The sequence below is a fragment of the Brachypodium distachyon genome, chromosome 4 (assembly GCF_000005505.3).
Source record: "Brachypodium distachyon strain Bd21 chromosome 4, Brachypodium_distachyon_v3.0, whole genome shotgun sequence".
Lineage (NCBI taxonomy): Eukaryota > Viridiplantae > Streptophyta > Magnoliopsida > Poales > Poaceae > Brachypodium > Brachypodium distachyon.
This window is the reverse complement of record NC_016134.3, coordinates 6,565,336-6,589,304: the sequence shown is the minus strand read 5'-3', so window position 1 is coordinate 6,589,304 and position 23,969 is coordinate 6,565,336. Positions and strand designations below refer to the sequence as shown.

The 23,969-nt window shown below is 47.1% G+C and overlaps 2 protein-coding genes and 1 pseudogene across 6 annotated transcripts; 1 reads left to right on the top strand and 2 right to left on the bottom strand.

Moving 5' to 3' along the window:
• Positions 1-1,796: 1,796 nt before the first annotated feature.
• Positions 1,797-6,326, bottom strand: LOC100821846 (annotated as a pseudogene).
• Positions 6,327-9,726: 3,400 nt separating this feature from the next.
• On the top strand, positions 9,727-13,280 carry LOC100832888 (11-beta-hydroxysteroid dehydrogenase 1B). 4 transcript variants are annotated; one of them, XM_024462846.1, is made up of 7 exons: positions 9,727-9,971; positions 10,862-11,386; positions 11,667-11,859; positions 11,960-12,045; positions 12,127-12,258; positions 12,346-12,510; positions 12,688-13,280. In XM_024462846.1, exons 2-7 carry the CDS (start codon positions 11,201-11,203, stop codon positions 12,973-12,975), a joined length of 1,050 nt encoding a protein of 349 aa, XP_024318614.1. In that variant the 5' UTR covers positions 9,727-9,971; positions 10,862-11,200; the 3' UTR covers positions 12,976-13,280. The 4 variants fall into 4 exon arrangements, with proteins under 4 accessions (XP_024318614.1, XP_024318613.1, XP_024318615.1 ...); XM_024462845.1 differs by having other exon boundaries at positions 10,858-11,386; XM_024462847.1 differs by lacking the exon at positions 10,862-11,386.
• Positions 13,281-17,593: 4,313 nt separating this feature from the next.
• Positions 17,594-23,289, bottom strand: LOC100838930 (putative F-box/LRR-repeat protein 23). 2 transcript variants are annotated; one of them, XM_003575483.3, is made up of 5 exons: positions 22,662-23,289; positions 19,732-20,213; positions 19,125-19,193; positions 18,047-18,288; positions 17,594-17,929 (listed from the first exon to the last, which is right to left on the bottom strand). In XM_003575483.3, the coding sequence occupies exons 1-3, from the start codon at positions 23,240-23,242 to the stop codon at positions 19,180-19,182; spliced, it is 1,077 nt and encodes a 358-aa protein (XP_003575531.2). In that variant the 5' UTR covers positions 23,243-23,289; the 3' UTR covers positions 17,594-17,929; positions 18,047-18,288; positions 19,125-19,179. The 2 variants fall into 2 exon arrangements, with proteins under 2 accessions (XP_003575531.2, XP_010237267.1); XM_010238965.2 differs by having other exon boundaries at positions 19,125-20,213; positions 22,662-23,288.
• Between the last annotated feature and the right edge of the window lie 680 nt (positions 23,290-23,969).

The following is a 23,969-nucleotide window of genomic DNA, read 5'->3' as shown; positions in this document are numbered from 1 at the left end:
CTCGAGAGGACACAACCCAACAACAAGTGTGAGATGGTCTCCTCCCCCTGATCACAAAGAGGGCACCTCGCCGGGTGCGGAAGATCGTCTCGCAAGCCGGTCCGCCGTCCAGCAACGGTTCCTTGTGGCAAGCCACGCAAAGAACCGGCACCGCGCCGGAGCCCTCGTGTGCCAGACCACGGACGCCATCGGGTCACACACCCGCCCCGCAAAAAGGTTTGCGTAGGCGGTTTTGGCCGAGTAGTTCCCATCCTTAGACCAGTTCCAAACCACGATGTCGGCCACCCCGTCCTCCAAATGAACCTCCTGGATCCACTCCCGGAGCGTGAGAAACTCCCCAATAGCCGCAACATCCAAGTCCGGCCCCAGATCCTCAAGCCAAGCGCCTAGAAGCGCGTCGCGGACAGTAAGCGCCCGGATCCACTTGGGCCGGACCAAGCTCACAATCCCGGGAAACGCATCACGAATGCGAATCCCCCGCAGCCACCGATCGGACCAGAAAAGCGTCCTCCTACCATCTCCCACACGCGAGGACGTGGCTGCCTCGAAGATCACATTGACCTCATTGAAAGTCTCCAAGGCCAGCCCTCTCCACGGACGCGAGTCCTCAGCCCGCTCCAGCCACCTCCAGCGGACCCTAAGGGCCCAATTCAGCATGTGAAGGTTGGGAACACCGAGGCCACCGAGCGGCTTGGGAGAGCAGACCGCCCGCCACGCCACAAGGCAATGCCCCCCTCTAGCCTCTTTCTGACCCTTCCACAGAATCCAATGGCAGATCTTGTCCACACCCTTAATGATCTTGGCCGGCAGATCAAGGGACATCATTGGGTAGACCGGCATTGCCGTCAAGGTGGATTTAATGAGCACGAGACGGGCCCCCTTCAAAAGGAGAGGCGCCTTCCATGAGGCCAGCCGGCCCTCCACCTTATCCACCAAAGGCAGGAGCTGATTCGCCGTCTGCTTCCGCAGCCCCAGTGGGAGGCCAAGGTATACACATGGGAAGGCCCGGACCTCACACTGAAGGAGGCCCTCAATCAACAAGCGCTGCTCCTCCGAGCAGCGGATAAGGTGTGTAGAGCTCTTGGCGAAGTTCGTGCAAAGCCCGAAGGCCGCCCCAAAATCAGCGATGACCCACGAGCACCCCACCACGTCCTTCCAAGTAGGGCGAAGGAATGTGACCACATCGTCGGCAAAGATGGACGTGCGGTGTCGGAACCCTCAGGCCGCGAGAGGAGCCAGCAGCGCCACCTCCGCCGCCTTCTCCAACATGGAGTGAAGGACGTCCATCACTAGAATGAAGAGCATTGGCGACAGAGGGTCCCCTTGCCGGAGGCCACGGCGGTGCTCGATGGAGTCCCCCGGAACAAAGGGAGTTTAAGAAGACATTATCCTAGCACGTACAGGTTTCTCATCCGGCGGTATTACCCTGACCTGACGAGAGCCTCGACCTGACGACGGATTATATCCCTGTCGGTGACTAACGGAGTAGGCAACATGAATATATATATCTTCTGTCGGTGAACACACAGGCATATTAGAATATCCCTGTATAGATATCGTTGTCGGCTAGCACACAGGGGTGCTATTCCTGTCGGGGATTCGCATTTTCCTGTCGGTTCTCAGCCGACAAGGATATTCCTGTTTGTGGTAGTGCCTACATGTCAATATATACACAAGAGCTGTACTATGTTTTCTTGGGCCAAGACGAGTTTTGACCGGTAATCAATCCATTAATTTACTTGACAAAAGCTCTTGTGGTTATAATGATTTGTATCACGTACTTAAATCACATATTAATATATAGAGTAACGTTTAATTAAAACTTGCATGACCACTTGTATTTTCTGAAAGCACAGCTTGACAGAGATGGAATAACAAAGATGGCGACCATGGATATGCATGCACGTACGTTTATAATTCCCCGACCAATACACACGCCTGTTGGAAGGGATCGACTAGCTAGCTGCGAGCTAATAAATCATGCATCCCGGAGCAGCTTTTTGGGCGACACGGCCTCTATAGCTTCTCCAAGCGGCCACGCAGCCTCCAGGAAGTATTCCCCGTGCTTCACCTTCTGCGCCACCGTGATCTCCTTCATCGGCTCCAAACCTGCATCCAGCAACAGCAAGTAAATTGATTCGCTTGTTAAGAGTATTTTTACAGTACCCTGGTACTTCATAAGGAGAATCCGGAGTACCAAATAAATCTAACCGTTGATTTAGAAGGGCATCTTAATCAATTTTGCATGACCTTTCGTCCAATAGAACAACCTATAATTTCCAGGGACCTTCGTCTATATCGAGGATCAAGCAGATCCGCCGGCCGCCGCTTGATCCTCCCGATGTAGAAGATACCTGGGCACGTTTTGGTTTCAAATTGGATCCAACCAATGTAATCGTTAATGCAGCCATGCCCATGCATGAGCAACCCGGAGCGTAGAAATCTGCTAGACACCATGATCGCAGGCTGAGTAATTTTAATTTATGGATCAATCTCGTTATTCCCAAGAAAAATACTTCTCCTACATAGTATAGTCATAATTGCATGCACGATCTAAAATCTGCATCACAATCAAAATCGCCGATGACATGATTTCCTAGCTCGATCTGATTTATAAGGAAAGCACGTGATTTGGCCGGCCAATCAGCTGCAATCGCCGCCTCTCTTGCCACAAGAAAATAGGAACCGCGAGTGAATTAAGTAATTTCTTTATCACAAAAGTCTTAGTAATTATCCTCTTGATTACTATTTTACCCCTAAGGTCGTGGTACTCCATAGTTTTTAGTGGCGGTACTCCATATTATGTGTGATGGAGTACCAACTAAGGTCATCCATCAGATTTAAAATAGCCGGCTCATATTAATTCCGGGGTATTATAAAAGAACCCAGGTCCAAAATCAGTTGATCGATCAACAAGCCTCAAATCTGCTTAATTCATTGATGAAAAACAGAAGACCGAAGATGATATGTTGAGTGTGTCTTCTAGCTGGTGCTCACCGAATCCATCGACGAGCAAGGAGTACTGGTAGACGAGGTCCATGCAAATGTAAGGCGCGTCCGAGGCTCGGACACGCGTGTACGCAGCCTTGGTCTCCTCGAAGCTCATCGCGCAGATCTTCTCGGCGGCGGACCCGAACGCCGCAGGGGTGGTCTTCCCGCTGGTAGCCTCGCTGTCGATGAGGCCAACCTTATATAATTTCCGGCCGGCCGGACGGAGAGACAAAAAGACAAGTTCAGGTTAATTTCAAATTTTCACATACCAAATCCAAATTAGTCAAATGAATCGATGTCAATTACGGAGTGTACCTCCGATGCGACGTAGTAGAAGGTGGAGGTGACGTAGAGGTCGGCCGTTCCAGGCGCCGTTGAAGGTGCAGTTCTTGTGCTCGCAGGGCGCGCCCAGTTTCAGCGCCTTGGTCACGTCCTCCCTGCACTTGCCGTACGCTGCTCCCTGCGGCGACGCCGTTGCGTCGAATTGCACTCCGTTGTAGCTGTATTCACCTTGGAGAACATATAAATGGAGTAGTCACTTAACAAAGGGACGATATGCTGCTGGCTGCGTGCAATTAACATTAATTACCAACGAAACCGCGCAGCATGCAGTAGCTGGTCGGTCCGTTCTTCGCCTTGAAGATCTCTGCGCGAGAAGCCATCGCACCGTAGTGCAAGTAACTGCAACACGGATAGATATATTTCAGCTTTTCTATAAATATTTGTATAACCAATATTTTTCGTTCAAGCATTTTTTGGGATAAAATATACATATATTTCGTTCAAGCAGGGGCGGAGGCAGGAAAATAATATACGGAGGGTCAGAATAGAAGGATGATTTATTATAGAGGACCAAAGCATAAGAATATGAAACTCATATGATGAAATTGCAAAGATTATACAAGGGCTTAAGTAAAAATACGAAATCATGGGGGGGGGGGGGGGGGGCAGGGCAAGGGTTGGCCTGGTCCCTGCCTCCGCCACTGCGTTCAAGACCACCGCAACCACCTCTGGGTTCTCAGTATATCATGATTTAGTGTCACTATAATTATTTTTAGATTTGTTGGTACATTTCTCGTGCAAGAATATCATCATGTCCAAAATTAAGGGCACCCTTTTCGCAAAAAAAATATTTAATGGGCTCACTGACCATGGGACGATATTTTTAATGGTCAACAATTAATATCATCGTCAATTAAGCAAAAAAATTAAGGCACGATGGTCAATTAAGCACAAGCACGATAATATTTTTCAGAAAGCCAAGCCAAGCCTTTTCTCGTGCTTAATTGACCATTAAAAAACTCCACTTGGCCACTCTAAACTATTGGCTTGGCTTTCTGAAAAAAAAAAAGACCGACACTTAACTTCCTTGGCAGTTTGTGGAACGGCAAAATCGCTCCTAAAATTCTTCAAAAATGCGAAAAATAATAATCATATACTATCTAAGTTGTGACGTGAAGTATATACAAGTAACTTCTGCCAAAAAAAAGAAGTACGCCAATCAATGACTGGTGCGACACGTGTGACCTATCTATTTTTTAAAGCAAATTTTGCGGTAACAAAATTTCACACATACATACTCCAATCCGAAACCAACATGTGAATATACAGATCTTCGGGCTTTAGTAAATTCTAGGCATGATTTCGTCCTTCTAGAAAACCGCACGCCGGGGATTAAAGTGTATTCTCTGTAGACGGAACGGGTAGGAAAGAAAGTGAAACGCGAATAGTTAAAGAGAGAAAAGATGGACTTATACATAAACATACTAAATTAGCTAGAAATCATAGTGCCATGCATCATGGCACGTTGGCACTGGCCATCGGAAAGAAATTAAGGTTATCGACAACACAGAGGGTGTCCGGCCAAACCTGTGAGCGTAGATATTATAATCTCTTCCTTTAAAATACTCTTTGGTAAGTAGGGATCCTTCCCGTCGGGCACCACCGGCGCGGTAGCAGCAGCATCTTCAGAAATGTCATAAGCCATTTGCACAGACCCGCCTCCTAGATCAATCACGCCTACCGTCTTCCCGTAGTCTCCTCCCAGTTTATCCAGCAAATGATTCAGAGCAACCTGTATGGTACAATGTATCAGAAGATAACTCAGATCAGTTCATCTAAATGTGATTATGTACGGCTGTAAATATTGTAAGGTCCGGTCGGGTAGTACAGTAGTGTAGTACCCATAGATAAGATCCTTCTTGAGATCCCTCAAGAACATTGATCCAGCTAGGATCGTACTGAAACTTGCTCTTGGTGTGGATGACATCCTTGGCCTGTATTAGAAAACAAGTCACATTTTTGTTCCCTTTGTTGCTTCAAGCATCGTAGATGCCATGGCAGCTTCCATCTTTATTTAAAGGGAGTGTCTATTTCTCAGTCGCCTAAGAAATAGTTATTTCTCACTCAACAATCGTAACCATTCAATTAAGATTTTCTTATCCATCGAGTCTACAATAATCTTACATGAATCTCAGTGATTGAATCAAAAGGTTGTTATTATCGATTGAGAAATAGTTAGTTCTCAATCGCCTAAGAAATAGCAAAACCGTTATTTAAAATGGGAGTAGAACATGTGTGGGTAGCTTAAGTTGAAAGCTTTACCGCTTCAAGAATTTGCTCTGCTTTCTCATCTCCGGTAAGTCTGAGTCCAGCCGTTGCCTGCACATTTATGCAGATTTTGGGTGGGTCAAGGATTTTTGTTTCGTATATCTGAATTTCAGTTTTGTCATGATATATAAACCATGTTCAGACACAAGTATTTGTTCATTAATTTGTTTGTTACGGACCCCTAGTTTGACGGCGGTTCTTCTCATGAGCCACCGAGGCACGACGCTCTTTGCCTTCTGGAGCAGAGGAAGTATAGAGTCGGCAGCCTCCTCGGGCCGTCCGGCGTACGAGCTCAGCCCCGGTTCCACCTGCACGTATAAACCAGCCAAACCGATGAATAAAAATGGCTGACATATATATTTCTCTGTTTCATAATTTTTGTCGTTATTTTAATACAAATTTGCATTAAAACAACGACAAGAATTATGTACCTTGGCGAAGACCTTGATGTCATCGCCGATCTCGACGAGCTCCATCTTCGTGTCGAACCTGAAGACGTGCACGCGCGTGCCCGTGCTGCCGGCGTCGAAGATCACCGCGTACTTCCCTCCTGCAACCGCCGCCAGCTCGACGGTGCCGGCCTTCCGGCCAAGCGCCGCCGCCTCGGCGCTCGAGGCCAGCAGGATGGGGAGGAAGAGCGCTAGGCACGCCATCATGCCGACTACGGCATGAGCCATAGCGAGATCGATGCCGCTGCGCTGGTGAACTACTGCGATGTGGGTGCCTGAATCCTGATTGCTCAGAGTCGACTGCAGGGGCAGGTTTTAAAGGGCCTGAGACGGATTGGCAAGCTAGCCGGCGGGCTATTTTTTTTTTGTGTGTCTCTGATAGGATTTCAATGCAACGGAGTCTTTAACTCTGAACTGAGCTATCCAAATTCGATTGCCTTCGTAACCAACAACGTTTTTGACGATACGATTTTCTGTGTTATTATCGCTGTGTCGAGAAAAGGTTGTATTTAAAAAACTAGGCCGGAAGACACCTCCGAGATTTTCTTTAAGAAGAAGACCTTCTCACGCAGGTTTATGAAATTCCGAACCTCATGCACCACCCATACACAACAGCACCGCAGCCCACGTGAGACAAAACCGGCCTTAGACATGTGTTTTGGTACGGGACAGACGAGGTGATTTTTTTAACCTCTGGCCTGAAATTCGCCTCCCAAAGAAATCGAACCTACAATCAAAGAAGTGCTATTAGAGCCTCTAACCACAACCACTGGTCGAGCGGTTTTTTTTTTTTAGGAACGGGAAGGAGGGCTGCCTTTTCATTAAGAAGAAAGAAATGAATAATTACAAGGGGGAAAAGGTTGTATTTGGTGGGGATGTTTGATCTATAAGTTAAGTTAAGATCTGAATGATCAAGAGTTTTACCGGTGCTAATGGTATATTCTATCCTTGCTCCGTATGTGGAATGATGTGCCACGTTGGCTTATCATCAGATGCGATCAATCGCTCTCCACGCATAACACGCCTCGTGTTTATATATTCTAGCGGGGCCGGACGGTGCGTGGGTCTGTAAAATTATTACGAAAACAGAAAACAGTTTAATTTGACCGGTGCGATGTGCACTCACTGAAAAGGCCACGGAACTACTGCAACGTTTCTTTTTGGCATAGACACGGTGAGGAAAACTAAACAAAATCAATTGGCCAACACCTCCATAAACTTCCATGCCTTCTGCTTTCAGATTACTCTTGCGGGGCCATCTTGGAGGACTCCTTCCCTTTAGGATTGTAAACTTTAGTTTTGTTTTCAAGAGTTATTCTCTTTTTTGTTTGCCTATTTTCAATTACATTTTTCTGTGGCACGCGGTGTACATTTTCTTTTCTTTCCTTCTAGCACTGTGTTTTGTTCCTCCCTGGTAGTTGTGCCAATGTCCCTTTTGTTTGTGCACACTACTACAAAACAGTGTATATGTGACGAGTCATCAGTGACGGGCCTTTTTTGCCCGTCACTGATGACACATCATTAGTGACGGTCACGTGCAGGACCCGTCACTGATGACCAATCATTAGTAACGAGCGCGGAAGACCTGTCACTGATGTTCAATGTGAAAAACAACAAAATTCGCAAGAACACACATCAGTGGCGGGCTTTACATTTAGACCCGCCACTGATGTCCACTCATCAGTAACGGGCGCAGAAGGCCCGTCACTAATGTTCAATGTGAAAAATAACAAAGTTCGCAAGAACACACATCAGTGGCGGGCTTTACATTTAGGCCCGCCACTGATGACCACTTGGGCCCAACCCATTTGCGGCCCAAACTGTCCAGCCTATATAAACAACTCTCACCAAATCCCCCAAACCCTAAGTTCATCTCCTCCTCTCAGCCGCCACTCTTCTCTCTGCCGAGCGCCCCTCCTCCCCCCCTTCTCTTCTCTCCCGATCTCCCTCTTCTCATTCCCCTTCCGATCTCCCTCTTCTCTCCCTCCCAACCTATCCCCATTCTCTCCTCCTACAACAGCAGCAGGAGGCCGAGCCCGGCAGCAGCAGGCGCCCAAGCCCGGGGCCTCAACCACGGTAGCAGCAGGCGCTTGAGCCCGAGGCCTCAACCACGGCCGCCCTTGGATCCGGCGACCTCAACACCGGCCGCCCCCGACCGGCCCCGCCGCCATGGATCCAACGACCTCGGCCCCCGGCCCTTCTCCTCTTGTAGCAGGCGCCTCCACCATCCTCCCGACCCCACGCGCCGCCGTGGGAAGCCGCCGCCGGATCCCGTCCCCGGCCGCCTGCCTCCTGCCTCGCGCCGCCGTGGGTCGCCGCCGCCGGATCCCGTCCCCGGCCGCCTGCCTCCTGCCTCGCGCCGCCGTGGGTCGCCGCCGCCGGATCCCGTCCCCGGCCGCCTGCCTCCTGCCTCGCGCCGCCGTGGGTCGCCGCCGCCGAATCCGTCCCCGGCCCCTGCCTCCTGCCTCGCGCTGCCGTGGGTCGTCGCCGTCGGATCCTGTCCCCAGCCGCCTGCCTCGCGCCGCCGTCCAGATCCAGGCTCCCTCGTCGCCAGCCGCCGGTAACCCCCCCTCTCTCTCTCTCTCTCTCTGTGTGTGTGTGTGTGTGTGTGTCTCGTTCTCTCTCTCTCACTGTCTCTCACAGGCCCCGACCATCGCCGCCGGATCCGGCCTCCCCTCGCTGTGTATAGTAGATCATGGACATCGGCTTTTCTTTCGTGATTTGTTTTTGTAATCTCTGTTGTGAATGGATGCGACCATGTAAATTTTGATTTCTAATTCTATTCTGCTGTGAATGCACGCAACTTGATTGCTAATTATCTTCTGCTGTGAATGCATTCGACATTTTGATCTTGATTTTCCCGTACTGCTGCTACTATCTCTACTGCAGAATTTGTACGCAATTAGAAAAAGAAAAGCATGGCTAGCATAATAATATGCTGGCCATGAGCTTTTTTTTAATTTCGCTCAAAACTCATCGTTGTCGGTCACCAAGTAGGCCGCCCGCCACTGATGATGTACATAACGGTCAGAGCAACCGTTATATACCCATCATCAGTAACACGAAGTTAGTAACGGTTGCCCCGACCGTTACTGATGTTATTTTTCGACCGTTACTGATAAGCCTTTCTGTAGTAGTTGCAGCAATTAATCTGACATGTCCTTTTCCAACAAAGAGAAATGATGGGGATGAGAAAGATAGGTGAGGACAGAGAATAGGAGATAGCGCAATGACGAGATTTGAAACGGTCGAGAAGGGAAGAGAAGAATCAAGAGGAAGAGTGTATCCATCATTTGTCGCCTATTCCGCTGACTCTCAAGCAATGCTAAACCTCCTGATGATGCGCATGTCATCTGCACCTACCGTATCTATGAACCATCTGTTCACCTCTTTTTCTTAATCTTCTGCCATCTTATTAATTATCCCAGGCAGCTAGGCTCCCAACTTGAGAAGGTGAAAAAATTAAGAGGAATAATGTATACACCATTTGTCGCCTATTCTGCTGACTCCCAATCAATGCCAAACCTTCCGGTGATGCATATAGCATCTACATCTACCCATCTACCGTATCTATCAACCACCTGTCCACCCCTTTTCTTAATTTTCTACCATTTGATTAATTATCCCAGGTAGTCAGGCTCCAAATGTTTCTCTCTCTTCTCAGGATATGTACCCCCTCCAATCAATTTCTCTGCCCTAGCTTAGCCCCAGGTTCCTCTCTCATCTGTCTCCTTCTAATCCAGCAGTCGTGTCTCTAATCCTCCACTCGCCGCCGGCTACAAGTCCCTGCAGCGGCAGTCCTACTACTGGCCCCGACCCCGCTCTGCCGAAGCCGAGCCCGTCCAATGCGGCCCCGCCACTCCCGCGCAGCGCTACAGGGCAGGAGGACCTTGAGGCGGCGATCTAGGGCCCAGAGATCCGGTGAGGCCCTTCCACTGGAATTATGTGTATTTTTCTATGGAACAATCGACTACAAATGAATCAGTTACAATCAGATTTTATTTTCCACCGTTTTGCTCCGCGACTAGATTTTTTGTGAAAAGATCACCGATCTATCAATAATTATTAATAACGGTACAAAAAGTTCTAAAAGTAATAGGATATTGAACCACCTACCAACGGCATCAAGAGTTTCTTTCTTTCTTTGTCAATCATGCCCTTTTCTTTTAGGCTTTTTTGTGTGGTCTGTGAGTGTATTATCATAGCTCGCACAGAACACAAGAAAGACATACAAAAGGAAGTTTTATTATGCATCACAAGGTCCAAGGAAAAGTCACCCAACGAAGTTTTGTACCGTGGGGCCAATCCAGCCACGTCGTCGATCGTTTAACTTCATTTCCTCTCGTTTGAATTTTGTAGTCTAGGAAAAAGAAAAAGAACACTAGTATTTTCTTGGTTCCAAATATAAGAAGTTTTCATTTTGTGCTAAGCCATTTTTTATTTGATTAATTTTATAGAAAAGTCTATTAAAATTTATTAACATATATTCTGTCTGTTCCTTAAATTAGGGCATATATAATCTTTGACCGAGCCTTTAACCAAGATTTAGTCCATTAACATATATTTTTTGTGAAACAAAATTGATTTCATTGGATTCGTATTCAGAAGTACTTGTTTATGATTATGATTTATATCGCATAAGTCGCACGTTGATGGATTAATTTTTGGTCAAACGTTCGGTCAAAGGAAACAATATAGGGCTTAATTTGAGGAACAGAGGGAGTACCATACCATATAATTTTTTATAGATTTTTGTAGACTTTCTATAAATTTAATCTAATTTGAATAAGTTTGATTTGCCATAAAGGCAGAACTTTGTTTAGAAACGAAGGTTATGCGGTGCCTGCGAGAAAGAAAGAAAAAAGAACGAAGGACAAGGTCGGCAGCTGCCTTCCACGTCTCGACAGCGGCGTCTACGTGTCGCGAAGCCAAGCTCCCACCCGTCCATGCAGAGCGCAGAGCGGCAGGCCAAAACCCCCAGCGAGCGGCATCCATCCCCTTCCAGTTCCATCCATCCACGCTTGCATCGCACCGCAGCTCCTCTTGCCAAGCACTATCTATCACAGCTCGAGTTTCTAGTCTGATCTGATCAGGAGGCCCAGTGTGTGAGCTAGACTGTGAGCTGAAGTGAAGAAAGATCGAGGCGAGCGATGATGGATCTGGTGAACGGCGTGCTCAACTGGGTGGCGGCGCCCTCCATGGTGGCCAGCTTCCTGCTCTTCTACCCGCCCTACTACCTCTTCAAGACCTGCTACTCCTTCCTCTCCTACCTCTTCCCCGAGGACCTCAGCCGCAAGGTCGTCCTCATCACCGGCGCCTCCTCCGGCATCGGCGAGGTCAGTAGTACTAACAAACAAGCCATCTGATTTTACATTAGCTGCTACTCTGCTTCTGCTTACGAAAGCAAAATCAGATGCATTTCTGTACGAGCTTAAGATATACAGTTAATTAGTGTACTACTAGATGTAAAGATGCCAGCGAATTAGATGCTACTCTGCTGGTCTGCCGTTCATCTGTAGTTGTACTGCTCATACTGATAAATACTGAATGCGTTTCTTTACTGTACCCATGTAGTGCATGAATATTGTTAACTTCAAGTTGGGGTCTTTTCTGCAGCATTTAGCCTACCAGTATGCTATGAAGGGGGCATCCTTGGCCCTTGTTGCAAGAAGGGAATGGAGCCTCCGGCAGGTTGCCGATAAAGCACTCGAGCTCGGGGCGCCAGATGTTCTGATTCTCCCCGGCGATGTATCGAACTCTGAGGACTGCACAAGATTTGTTCAGGCCACAATCGATCGCTACAGCCGATGCATGTCTCCATCACAACTAAGAACTTTGCTTGATAGCATGTTTCTGCAGAAATTATCATGTATTGGGTATGTGATTGACATTTTAAACTTGTGTTTCAGTGGACCATCTGGTATGCAATGCTGGAATCGCAAGCGTGGGGGCTTTTCAGGAGATTCCTGACGTCACTAACTACAGCTCGCAGCTTGTAAAAAGACTACTGCTCTTCTAGTTATTGTGGACACCCTGAGTGTCAAATTAACATCGGATGTACTCTTTTGGTTTGCAGGATGTCAACTTCTGGGGTGCAGTTCAGTCAACTTTTGCTGCTCTTCCTCACCTGAAAAGGAGCCGAGGAAGGATCGTGGTCACCGCCTCGGCGACTGGATGGAATCCTGTTCCGCGAATGATCTTCTATAATGTAACTTGTTTCATTTCACTGACTTTGTTATTGTTGTTCGATTATACTCATTGATGTTTGGTTTGTTCCATTGATTCCTCTGTTTAGGCTGCCAATGCTGCTCTGATAAACTTCTTCGAGACACTGCGGACAGAGCTTGGCAGTGAAGTTGGAATCACGATCGTGACGCCTGGGTGGATCGAGTCCGAGATGTCGAAAGGGAAATTCCTGAAGGAGCACGGCGGAGTGGAGGTTGATCAAGAGTTTCGTGATGTGAGAACAATACTGCCACTCATGCATGGTTTTCTGTCACTAATATTCTGTTACAACAAGAAAATTTCACATGTGTGCAAAATAAATAAATCACATGACCACAAACAGTCGATCGTGATGAGCAATACTTCCATTGAAAGGATGCTGACCTTGTGGTTTCCTCTGCCTATTTTTCAGGCACAAATTGGTATGTTCCCAGTGGAGTACGCGAAGAACTGCGCGAAAGCCATGGTGCAAGCAGCACGGCAAGGCGAGCGTTATCTCACCGTGCCAGCATGGTTCAGCACAATGTACCTGTGGAGGGTGCTGGCGCCGGAGGTCGTTGAGTTCTGCTACCGCCTTTTGTACATGCACGGCCATGGCGCCGACCAAACTGACGCTCCGAGCAAGAAGATGGCAGAGGGCGGCGCAAAGCAGCTGCTGTACCCCTCCTCGCTGCACTCTGCGGACGTCAAGAGCGACTAAACAGTTAACAGTGCTGATGATCCTTTAGGTGTGTCCCCATCTGAATAAGATAGCAAGTGCTGGCAGTAGTAGTGCTGTGTTTCATGTCACCGTAATATGGAAACTTTAGTGTCTTCGGATCGAATAACGCGTGTTGAGTTTCATGTGACTGTATATATGGAGTCGTTGGTGTCTTCGAAATAATGCTCTGCACTTCTCCTGTTGGGACTTCTGTATATCAGCAGCCTCTAGTCTGAGACTTGAGTATACTGTTTTTAAGGCTTTCCGTTTTAGTTCCTGGGAATGGTTTGATGAAGTTTTTGGAAGCTGACTCCTGGTTTGATAGTTCTATTAGCACCGAGTTCTTGTTCTCCTTCCTGGACGATAACAACTCCTCGTCTTTGCTCATCGCGTTACACTGCCATGTCGAGTTTAGCCTATCGCCATCGAAAAGAGAAGGAGAAAGAAAAAGGGAAATGGATTTGGTGGTACAGGACTAAAGTCCGGATGGCTAAACTATTGCTAAATTTTGATGTTCTGCTACATAGATGAAACGGCACCGAAGGGCATCATAGCGGGGGAAGAGTGGTGAGAGGGGCTGTTCGTCAGCGTTGACAAAGGGTTTGCTTCCACCCTTTTGTGTTACCGACTCACGGAGGCTGCTTCCGTGCCGTACGACCCTGCCATGACAGTCACTGACACGTAGATCTGGTCCCACGCGTCAGTGACTGCGTCGTAAACGTCACCCAAGCGCAGTCCCCGACTCATGGTAGAATTCTTAAAATGTTTTTCATATAATTGAATTTTCTTTGAATGATTCCGTTAGTTTTTTGCGGGTGAATGATTTCATTACGTAGTTTAGAATCTAACAAAAATTCAAATCCAAATACCTTATACCTGTATAGAGAAATAGAGAAGACAAAAACACAAAAGGAAAAATTAGACACTATTCATGTTTCGATTTGTCATTTTTGTTTCTCTTTGTGTAAAATGAATTTGTATTTGAAACTTTATGGGATTCTAAACACATACTTAATGTACTCATACATTTTTTCTAACTGTTATTAGAACCTTTTAAAGTGCTACCACACAGCACGTAGTACCCAAAGGGATGGCAGCATATGATACTCTCTCCTTCACGCGTCCCCTATGGCACGGGGAACAACAACGAGGATATCAAGACATGGTCGATATCTATTCCTTTTATTTAACAACGTATTTTGTTGTAATTTTTATTGTTAGTGACTAATTAGTATTTACTAGCTGCTACTAGAATCACCTTAATCTATTTTTATGTTTATGTGGAGGAAAACTTTGGAAAATCAGAATAAGGGTCCCAGACCACATTGGGGGCCAGAGGTCGTCCCACGAGCCGGCGCGGTCGCGGCCGATCGAGTGGGCCGTTGAGCTCTCTGAATTCGTCGTCGCTCGAGAAGGCCAGGTCGATGCGGCGCCACAGCGCGGGCTCGTGGCGCGCGACGCGAACCCGGCGCCCCGCAGGAGCTCGCTCTGCCCGGCCTTGAGGAAGATGACCCACAGAACGTACGTCCGGCGGCAGCGCGGCCCAGTCCCTCTCCGCCGGCGGGGGAGGTGTTCATGGCGCGACTCGATCCCTAGATAGGGATTTTGTTTCTTTTGGAGAGTAGTGCCTTCTGTTTCGTGCAAGAAACAGATTATTAATTTATTATTATGGGATATATGGACTAATCACGTACAGACTAATAGCATCTTCGGCAGCACCTAAGCAGGTCCGTATCCCGTTTTTACGGGCTTGAGCCAAAAAAAGCTCTCGGTCCCTACTACTATAGGTAGGTCCCTAGAAGAGCCTCCCGAGCCCCCAATCCCACGGGTCCGCAGGGGAGCCCCTACTCGTGCGCGCGCTGCTTCCATCCCTCCCGCGCTCCGTTCCTCTTCCTCCCGCCATTTCCTCAAGCCAGCCGCATCGCCGGCGACCGGCACGTCCGCCGTGCCCCCGCACCTCCCTGCCGCCTTCCATCTCTTCCCGTGGCCGCCGCGCGCCTTCCATCTCCTCCCGTGGCCGCCGCCGCCCCTGATCTCCCATCCCCCCCGCTGCCTCCTCATACCTCGCCGCCTCCGACCACCGCCCAGCGCAGCCACGAACGGCGCGCCCCTGCGCTCGTCCCCTCGCCGCCTCCGACCGCAGCCACATCCGGCGCGCCGCGCCCCTGACCGCCTCCCCTCTTTTGCTCTCCACGCGGCCGCCTGCCTCTCCTCCGCCACCCGCCTCCGGCTTGCCCAGCTCCGCCTTGCCTAGTGAGTGATGGAGATCGGAGAGGAGCTCCCCCTAGCTCTGCGGTACCTCCAATCGAGAATATCGGGAAGAAGAAGGTAAAGAAAATAAAAAAAGCAAAAGGCAAATCCTAGTCCCTGACGTGTAGGTCCCATGTGTCATCAAGAATCTAGGGGCTGTGGAATAGGGACCATTGCTGAAGACACTTGCATTTTTTTAGCCCCTAAAATTTAGGAAGAGTCCCTAAATGCAGTGCAGGGACCCTCTTTTAGGAACTACTGCTGACGATGTTCCAAGGACCGTTGGTGGTGTAATCGCACTCTGTTTCTTTTTTTTCAGAAAGAAATCGCAATCGGTTTTTTCCGTGCATTTGTTTCCTGCTCCTCGTTTCATAAAGATTGACAGGGTTTTGTCTTAAAAAAAAGTTGGCGTGATTTTGTCCTAGAGTTAGTTCAAAACCGTGTCAATCTTTATGAAACGGAGGAATTAGTTCCTAGCATGCCGTATGCACACCCTGGCATGAGAAAAGCAAGATCTGCCGGTCAACTGGTCAAGGCTGAGATTCCACTCCACCGGCAAATAAAGCATATATAACCTGCGCGGTGCAATTCAAGAAAAAGAACATCAAACAATGGAAGAACTGATTTGTGGAACCTAGTTACCCATGGATGTAGTTTCATGCAATCCCGCGGCCGTTGAGTTTTTTCCGGCGCGGCTAGCTCCCAATCCCCTGTTGGCACAAGGATTTGGTTGGGTACCGGAGAGAACATTTTAGCAGAGGACTCAAAAGCCGTATTCTTGTTTCCATTGGTTTGCCACCTGGTAAGCTGGTCTGGTCTTCTTCTGTAGGATCAGGAACTGGCCAAGGCTAGGGCTTGTTTGGTTTCTGCCCGCGCCCGCCACGCCAAAGCATCGGCTTGCCCAAGATTTGGCGAAGTTTTCGCCGCCAGCATTTTGCCTGCGCATGGGCACAAAAGTGAACTGACACGGGCAAATAATTGCGGATCGACGTCACGCTGGCGCTAAAGCAAACAATAGGCAGGGAATCTCGGGCGCACCAAATATTGGCTGGGCTCACAAAGGCGCTAAACCATACAGCCCCGTAAACATGCCAACGACTGGAGCGAGTGGCCAGGGCCTAGAACATTTTCATTCTATATAGAGATGGTGACCTTGTGTGCATCTTGGATATAGTGGCCAAGGGCATATTGGTACTCGTTTGTTTGTATCAGTTTGATGTGGCTTTGAGTCAATAAAAGATTCCTTTATCAAAAAATGAACGGAAATTACTGTCCATTATTCAGAGAGAATTTGCGAACGAGATTTGAATTTGAATGTAATTGTTTTCATAAAAATAAATGAGCCATCCTAGGCTCCTAGCTGAAGGAAGACACGATCTCTTGCCACTGGGCTGCACTTCAATTTTTCAGCTGCTAGCCTGCTAGATTCATTCGATGGCTAAACATCCAACACATTGACTAATTTTTCCCCGAGAAAAATGGTCCACCACTCCAGAAATATGTTTAGTTTTACTTTCGCAGGACTGCTGCAACCTATTCAGCATTCGTAAGAAAATGATTAAAATCACAATAGAGAAAGGTATTAAGTACCCAATAGTCAGGAAAGCATATATTTTGGCCTCAATCTTCCTTTTTTCATGAGTAAATATCAAAAACCCCTAAAATTGAACAAAGTGTACAGAACTACACATTTCGGAATTCTTGTCACTTAACCCGGACTCTTGTACTAAAAACTATATCAGAGAACTCCTAATTTGGCCATTAGCTCGACTAATAGAGATTCTGATTGGGGTCCCACCTTCAGTCTCAGAATCATAAAAGGGCTTAGGTTTAGGTTGTTTGGTCTGGTTCTTGGCCGGTTCGGACTAGTTTCACTCACCTCTGTTACGTTGCTTGCTACTCCCCTTAGCACTCTCTAGGGACCTCTTCTCCTAATCGGTGTCACCGTCATCTGGGATCCGGAGCGTGAACCGACGATTATCCTGGGGAAGTGGGCGCCATGAGAACCCCAAGGACTGACGTGGTGACCCCATGAGCTCATAGTGGATGGTCACTTGCAAGTATACCTGGACAAACCCCGGGTCGGGCTTCATAAAAGCCCGACGGTCAAACTTGAAGCCCGAGCCCGACCCGGCCCGAATCCCCGAAAATAGGTCATTTAAGCATTAAAATAATTATTTTCAGAATAAATAAATGTATTGTTATACCTATTTTTCCTAAAAAATACTCAATTTAAGCCATTTCAGGCTTTTTCGTGCCGGGCTTTGGGCAGAAAAGTAAAGCCCGAGCCCGGCCCGATACACCAGGCTTCGGGCCAGGCTACCCATGCCCAGGTATACTTGCAAGCAAGATGCAAAACCGCTCAATATTGCTACCAATACTTCTTTGAATGGCCCAATGAACCAAAATTTGTTTGGTTTTAGGAACTGAGGGACAAAATATGTAGAAAAGGAAAAGAAAGAGACCAAATGTATACTATCATGACATTTGGGTGACGAAAAATATTTTATTCTAGCTCTTTGCAATTATATAACGTCAAATAATTTGCAGGTATCCTTGTAACTCCTCCGTCTATAAATACGTAGAGACCATGAGTCGTCAAGGTACTCCATACACAAGGCCACCAAGAAGCATAGCGCTGCACACAACGATGGCCATGGGGCGGGACACCAGGCTCCTCCTGGCAACTCTCCTGCTCCTCACGCTGGCGAAAGGTAACAATCAAGACTACTTCCAATTCAGAGTACATAACGTATATAAATCATACTTCTTCAGCAGCCACTCCAGTTCCTAGTTAAACAACGGTTCAAAACATACTCACATTTGATTCTGACGATGAAACTATATCCATCTTCAGGGAACAGCTGCAAGACGACATGCACCACATCAGACCTGGAGATACAGCAGCATGTGGTACACCTGCGCGCCCACGAAGAGCCGAACTCCACCACCACCAGCCCACGAGCCTGCGGGGAAGAAAAACTCTGTCTCCGCCTTCTTTTCCTACCCTTGGTACAGCCAGATCGAGCTAAAGCCTGCGTTCCTGGTGTCACACTGCTAGATCTGCATCCCAATGAGAATAAATCAAAATAAGAGCTTTACATGTATGATGTATCCAGGATGATAAGAGAGAATCTGTGGAATCTGTGTTTAGAAGACAAAATGTTTATGTTCTCAGAATTTTCATGAGATAATATATAATCGGAGGCATTTTTGATGTGGAGTGGAAATTTTATGACAAACTGTTTACATCCACATGGAAATTTACATTACTGTTTTTGTTAATAATGTTTTCAGTATGTTTCGTGGAGCAGTCTGGAGGCTAGTGAGAATTACTTGGATTAATCAATTATGTTTACACATCAATGTCAAATACTCATTCAACAAATTAATGCTTCAATTTCCCTGTCTGTTATTATCTCAAAAAACAGACTCCTGTGTTACTGTGTACATATATGGTGTCACTTACAGCGCTTATGAATGCGTCACCCGTTTGGTGGAACATGCAAAAAATGGAAAGTTGAAGATAAATAACTCTTCGACTGGGAAACCATGTGAATGGAAGTTGCATAAGCAAGGACTTTATATGCAGATTTTTTTTTTATAAAGACTTGCAGAATATTTTCCAATGGTAAAACTGGCCAGCAACAATAATAGTGCTTGGCAAGAATGCCAACTAAAGAATTTTTCCAAAAAGGGCACCAATAATGCAGCCATACCGGCCAAATATAGCTTCTACGAATGCCCCATGGTTGCTTTCTTGCTAGCTATCACTGCTTTTCCTCTATTGGAGGCATATCAGTCTGAATATAGTTTGGAAGAGAGAAAAGGGAAACAGAAAGCAACCTTCGTTCTCAAGGTAAGCCAGAAGAAAAATTGAAAAGCACAAATAAAATTACCAGAAAGGTCTTCCGTGTGGAGATTAAGTGAGCTTCTATTCGACTTGGCATTCATTCAGAAAGCAATACCTGTCATGGAGGCTTACATATATCAGAACATTCATTAACTCAGATGTGATTGCTGTAAATTATATTCATACCGAGAATAATATGGAAAGCCCTTTTACAGAGAGACTATCATGGAAGACATGATTGGAGAATGGACACAGGGTTTACGTGCAAATGAAGTTAATCAATAATCCTACTTTTTCGAAACCCTGTGTCCACTCGTGCTTTTCCGATAACAATAAACCAAAAAGTCAAAATGTTAACTCATACTTTTTCAATCCGACATCACATGGCTTAGCGCCCATGGGGAAAAGAAGTTGAGTTTAAGTGTGATTAACCCAAAGCAATATGCATGGCTGGTGTGTCCAACCCAACTCGTCATGTTTGCTTCTACAATTTTGACAACATTTGAACTAAAATTACACGAGGTGAGCTTCTATAATTTTGAGGGCTGAACTGAACAATGTTGAACCAACTGATTTAGTATTTTTCTAGAGCCGATTAACAGACTAAAAAGGAAAGTTTATGATCCCGCCAATGTCGTCTCCGCTTTCCTCACATGAGCTGGAGTCATCATCTTGAAGCCTCAGATCCTTTATCATGGAACACTTGGCCATCAGCTCCCCATCCATTTTCAGGTAGGCAGCATGAGTCAGGTCAAGAGACTGCAGGTTGGGGCAGCTGCCAACGATACTCAGCACTACATCTCGCGTGAAGGAGCTACCAAACAGCTTGAGGGAGTGCAGGCAAAGCATCGTCAGGATTGCAAAATCCTTGGGGCGCTTGCCCCAGTAGTAAATGTTAGCGACCCCTTTGGGCCCATCATGGCTCACTGCAAAGTGTCTCAGATGGCTGCAGGCTTCAGCAGCAGACCGGAGCACCTCTGCCCAGGAATTGTCGGAATGGCACCGGCGGTTGGACTCAGATTTGAGAACAACATCGAGCTCTTCAAGCAAAGGGAGCTTCTTTATAGCCTCAGAGAGTACGCTGGAAGACACGTCGTAGCGCGAGGTTATATGCAGGATTCTTAAAGATGGTACCCTGCAAAACGATGCATGGCACGGATTAGAGTAAGGATTTTATCATCATAAGGAGCAGGATGAGGCATAATTAATCTGCAACTGCAATCATATGAGTTCTATAAGTTTGTGTGTAATCACTTGCTTTTATATGAGATAGAGAGAATGAAACGAGCAAGAAAAGGCTAAGTTGAGCTGGCAGCACTTTTGTGGTGCTTTAGTTGCTCTTGTTGTGCATGTTCTCTCTTGGACTAGAGTGTGCGATACAAGTATAGCCATTAAACAATACAGGAAAGTCTAAAATTCCCCTAACAGGCGCTCCCACGGCAGCCCAGGCGACCGCTAGCCCCCCCACCGCTGCAGGTGGCCTTCTTGGCCACCGCCACTACTACAAAACATCACAGTATGAGAGAGACAGGAGGGAGATGCCCGCGGTCGAAGAGGAGCCGCAGGAGGAGCTGCAGGAGGAAATCGCCGTTCTGCCGAACGGGGAGGAACGCCTCATTGTCCCTGATGAACAAGACACGCCCGCCTCCAACAGCCGCTCCAAGAGGATGACCATTGGAGCCAGCGCTTACGCCGCCCTTTTTCCGTCTTAGATCAGTGACCACCAAACTATTAAATTTATTACATACTTCGTGCGTGTTAGTCATTGACCATACAGTCTCTTGTGGTATGGCAATGTAGTTCGCGTTTTGGTTGCAACTATTCGCTTTCATCCTGGGCTTGAATGTCTCGTGAGATATTTGCTTATTGGATATTAAATATTTAGTGACTATTTTGGTTGTGCTATTTGCCTTGGTTGAGTTATGATTGCTATGTTTGTGTGATACAATTGCTATATATGCTTGTGTTATATCTGCGTGTGTTGTTGGGTTAAGTTATCCCTAGATCATGTCTATCTATTGTTCTTATCTATGCTGTCCTAAATAGATGCTGCCGAGACGCAACACTACCCGTAATGCTGACAACAACTGTGGCAACAACGAGGATCAAGACAACAACACTGCAACCATGCAACAGCTGCTGGCAGCCCAAACCCAATTATTTCAGTTGATCACTCAGCAAATGGCCAACAACCAGAATAACCAGAACAACCAGCACCACAACCTGCCACCCCAAGTTGACATGCTTACAAGATTCTTGAGGCTCCATCCGCTGACTCAATCTCATGGAAGCTTCACCCATCAGGAAAATACTCCGCAGGCTCAGCCTACCGTATTCAAATTCTTGGAAGAATTACATATGCGGCAGCCCCTCTAATCTGGAAAACTGAAATTCCTGCCAAGATCAATTTTTTTGCGTGGACTGTAACCTAGGAAAGATGCCTTACTGCTCATAGAATGGCCCTAAAAGGTATCCCTCACAACCCGATATGTCAATGCCGCACTTCGCCTGAGACCGTCAGCCACCTCTTCGCACACTGCTACTTTGCCATGCAATTCTGGACTACCCTCTTCACCAAGTCAGATATTCACGTTCATGTGCCTCCTAATCACTCCGGGTGTTCCATCGCTGAATGGTGGACGGGCGAAGATCAGTGTTGCCCCTCTGATAAGCACCGGACTCGACTAAGAGCTATTGTCATGTTCAGGTGGTGGCAGATTTGGCTTGAGCGCAATCAAAGGGTCTTTCACTCCAAGCAAAACTCGGTGAGCGGGCTGTATGAGCTAGCTTTTGACGAACTCCTTTCCTGGAAGACCGCGGGCTGTGCTGCTGTTGCTTCCTTTTAGATGATTGAGCAATGATGGTTTCATGGGGTTCTCCCCCCGAGGACCTGTCCTCATTTTCTCATTAGCTCTAGTTCTTGTTTTTAGTCCTCTATGTTGCTGTTGTTGGCATGTACTCCCTCCGATCCATATTAATTGTCGAAATATTACATGTATCTAGACGCTTTTTAGACATAGATACATCCATATTTGGGCAAATTTGAGACAATTAATATGGATCGGAGGGTGTAATTAACTTTCTCTACCATCTTAAGTAATGAAAAGCAGTGGTGCTGCGTTTTCGTCAAACAAAAAAAAGTATAGACATGAATATAGGAGCGTAATAGAGGGCAAGATGATGGAGAAGGAGTTTCATAGAGCAACTTCTCCAAATCCTTTGAGCTAGCTAGTTAATTGGAGATTTCAACAAAAGTAAATTTGTGCATGTATCTGAAAAATCCTTTGAAGGATATATAACGTCGGAACACATTTTTTTTCTTCACAAGTCTATCAAATTCGTCGGTCATCCAAAATCTAGGAAATACCAGGTACCTTCACTTGATCAAATTTTCTTAAAACGTTTTTTTAATCAGAATTTATATCGAGATAAATAAAAGAAACCTAAATCATGGCGCCTCTGGGGATCGGGGTTTGCTCTTGAACTATAAACAAAGCTTGAAAGCCTAATTTCAAGCTAGCAAATTTCAAGTCCCAAAGTAAGTCGATCGAGGTGGAATGGAAGCAAAAGATCAAGAATTAACCTATCAGCGATGTAGAGGAGGAGCTCATCATTAGCACGGCTGCAAAAAGAATCGCACTGTCCGGCGCTGCGGTCCACGGCAGCGCGAGCCATGGCCTCCCATCCCTTCAGATCGAATTGGTCGTCGGGACGGGACGAGCACCCGGAGGTGCCACCTTCGTCGTCGTCCAGAAGGGAGCTTCCGAAGGCGCCATCGTCGTCGTAGTTACCGAAAAGATCGTCGTCGGTGATGACGGAGTCGTTGTCGGCATTGAAAAGGGATTTAGCGGAGATGATGGAGTTGTCGTGCTCGACTGAATCTTCCTCAGGGTTGACGGTGTAATAGCTGATGGTGCTATTAGCATCCTCTTCCGGCTCCTCTCTCTGTTTATCGTCCAGCGAGAAGTCCAGGTCGACGAGCCGCCACAGCAGGGGTTCGTGGCGCGCGAGGCGCCACCACGCGGCGCATGCGAAACCAGCGCCACGTAGGAGCTCTCTTTGCCCAGCCCTGACGAAGACAGCCCATAGGACGTCACGCGGCAGCGCGGCCCAGTCCCTCTCCGGCGGCGGCGGCGGCGGGGCCAGGGAGGCGGAGGGATTCATGGAACTAGCTTTCTAGGGTCTTTTTTTGGGGGGGAGCGGAGATGTCCCAGGTTGTAGAGGTGTGGAAAAGAAAATTCCTCAGGTGCTGGCCTGCTGGGCCTGGGCCTGGGCCTGGACCTTGTCCAATATTTGCTCAACCGACAATCCAAGGCAGGTGACGGCCAGGCGGGGTGGTCGAGCGGGGATACCTTGGCAAACCCTCGGCCGAGCTGGGCTCCGGCAGCAGAATGCCAAGCCCAGACCTGGGCCAAGGAATAACAAAAAGTTTAGTACCGATTCTCGCTCAAAAAATAAAAGTTTAGTAGTACCAGTTTCACATTTTTTAAATGAGTATATTTTTCGCATAATGATACTCACTCCGTCCAACAAAAGATGTCTTAAGTTTATCAAAATTTGAATGTATCTAGACATGACTTAGTGTATAGATGCATTCAAATTTAGTCAAACTTGAATGTCTGGATATATCCAAATTTTAACAAACTTGAGACATCTTTTGTTGGACGGAGGGAGTAAAAGTTGAGACATCCTTATTGGACGGAGGGAGCAGTACATTATAAAGTACTCCCTCAAATCCATATTAATTGTCGAAATGTTACATGTATTTAGACGCTTTTTAGCATAAATATATCCATATTTGGGCAAATTTGAGACAATTAATATGGATCCTATTTATTTGAAAATACATTTTTTTATCATTTCAAGACGGTTCAGGGCTAAAAACTGGAGC

What these genes read in the sequence shown, in the direction of transcription:
- LOC100832888 (XM_024462846.1), top strand. Translation starts at nt 11,201, where the DNA reads ATGATGGATCTGGTGAACGGCGTGCTCAACTGGGTGGCGGCGCCCTCC. An exon ending in CTAACTACAGCTCGCAGCTT is followed by an intron (nt 12,046 to 12,126) that starts GTAAAAAGACTA and finishes TTTGGTTTGCAG; the next exon opens with GATGTCAACTTCTGGGGTGC. An exon ending in TTGATCAAGAGTTTCGTGAT is followed by an intron (nt 12,511 to 12,687) that starts GTGAGAACAATA and finishes CCTATTTTTCAG; the next exon opens with GCACAAATTGGTATGTTCCC.
- LOC100838930 (XM_010238965.2), bottom strand. Translation starts at nt 23,242, where the DNA reads ATGAATCCCTCCGCCTCCCTGGCCCCGCCGCCGCCGCCGCCGGAGAGG. An exon ending in CTCCTCTACATCGCTGATAG is followed by an intron (nt 20,214 to 22,661) that starts GTTAATTCTTGA and finishes ATCGTTTTGCAG; the next exon opens with GGTACCATCTTTAAGAATCC.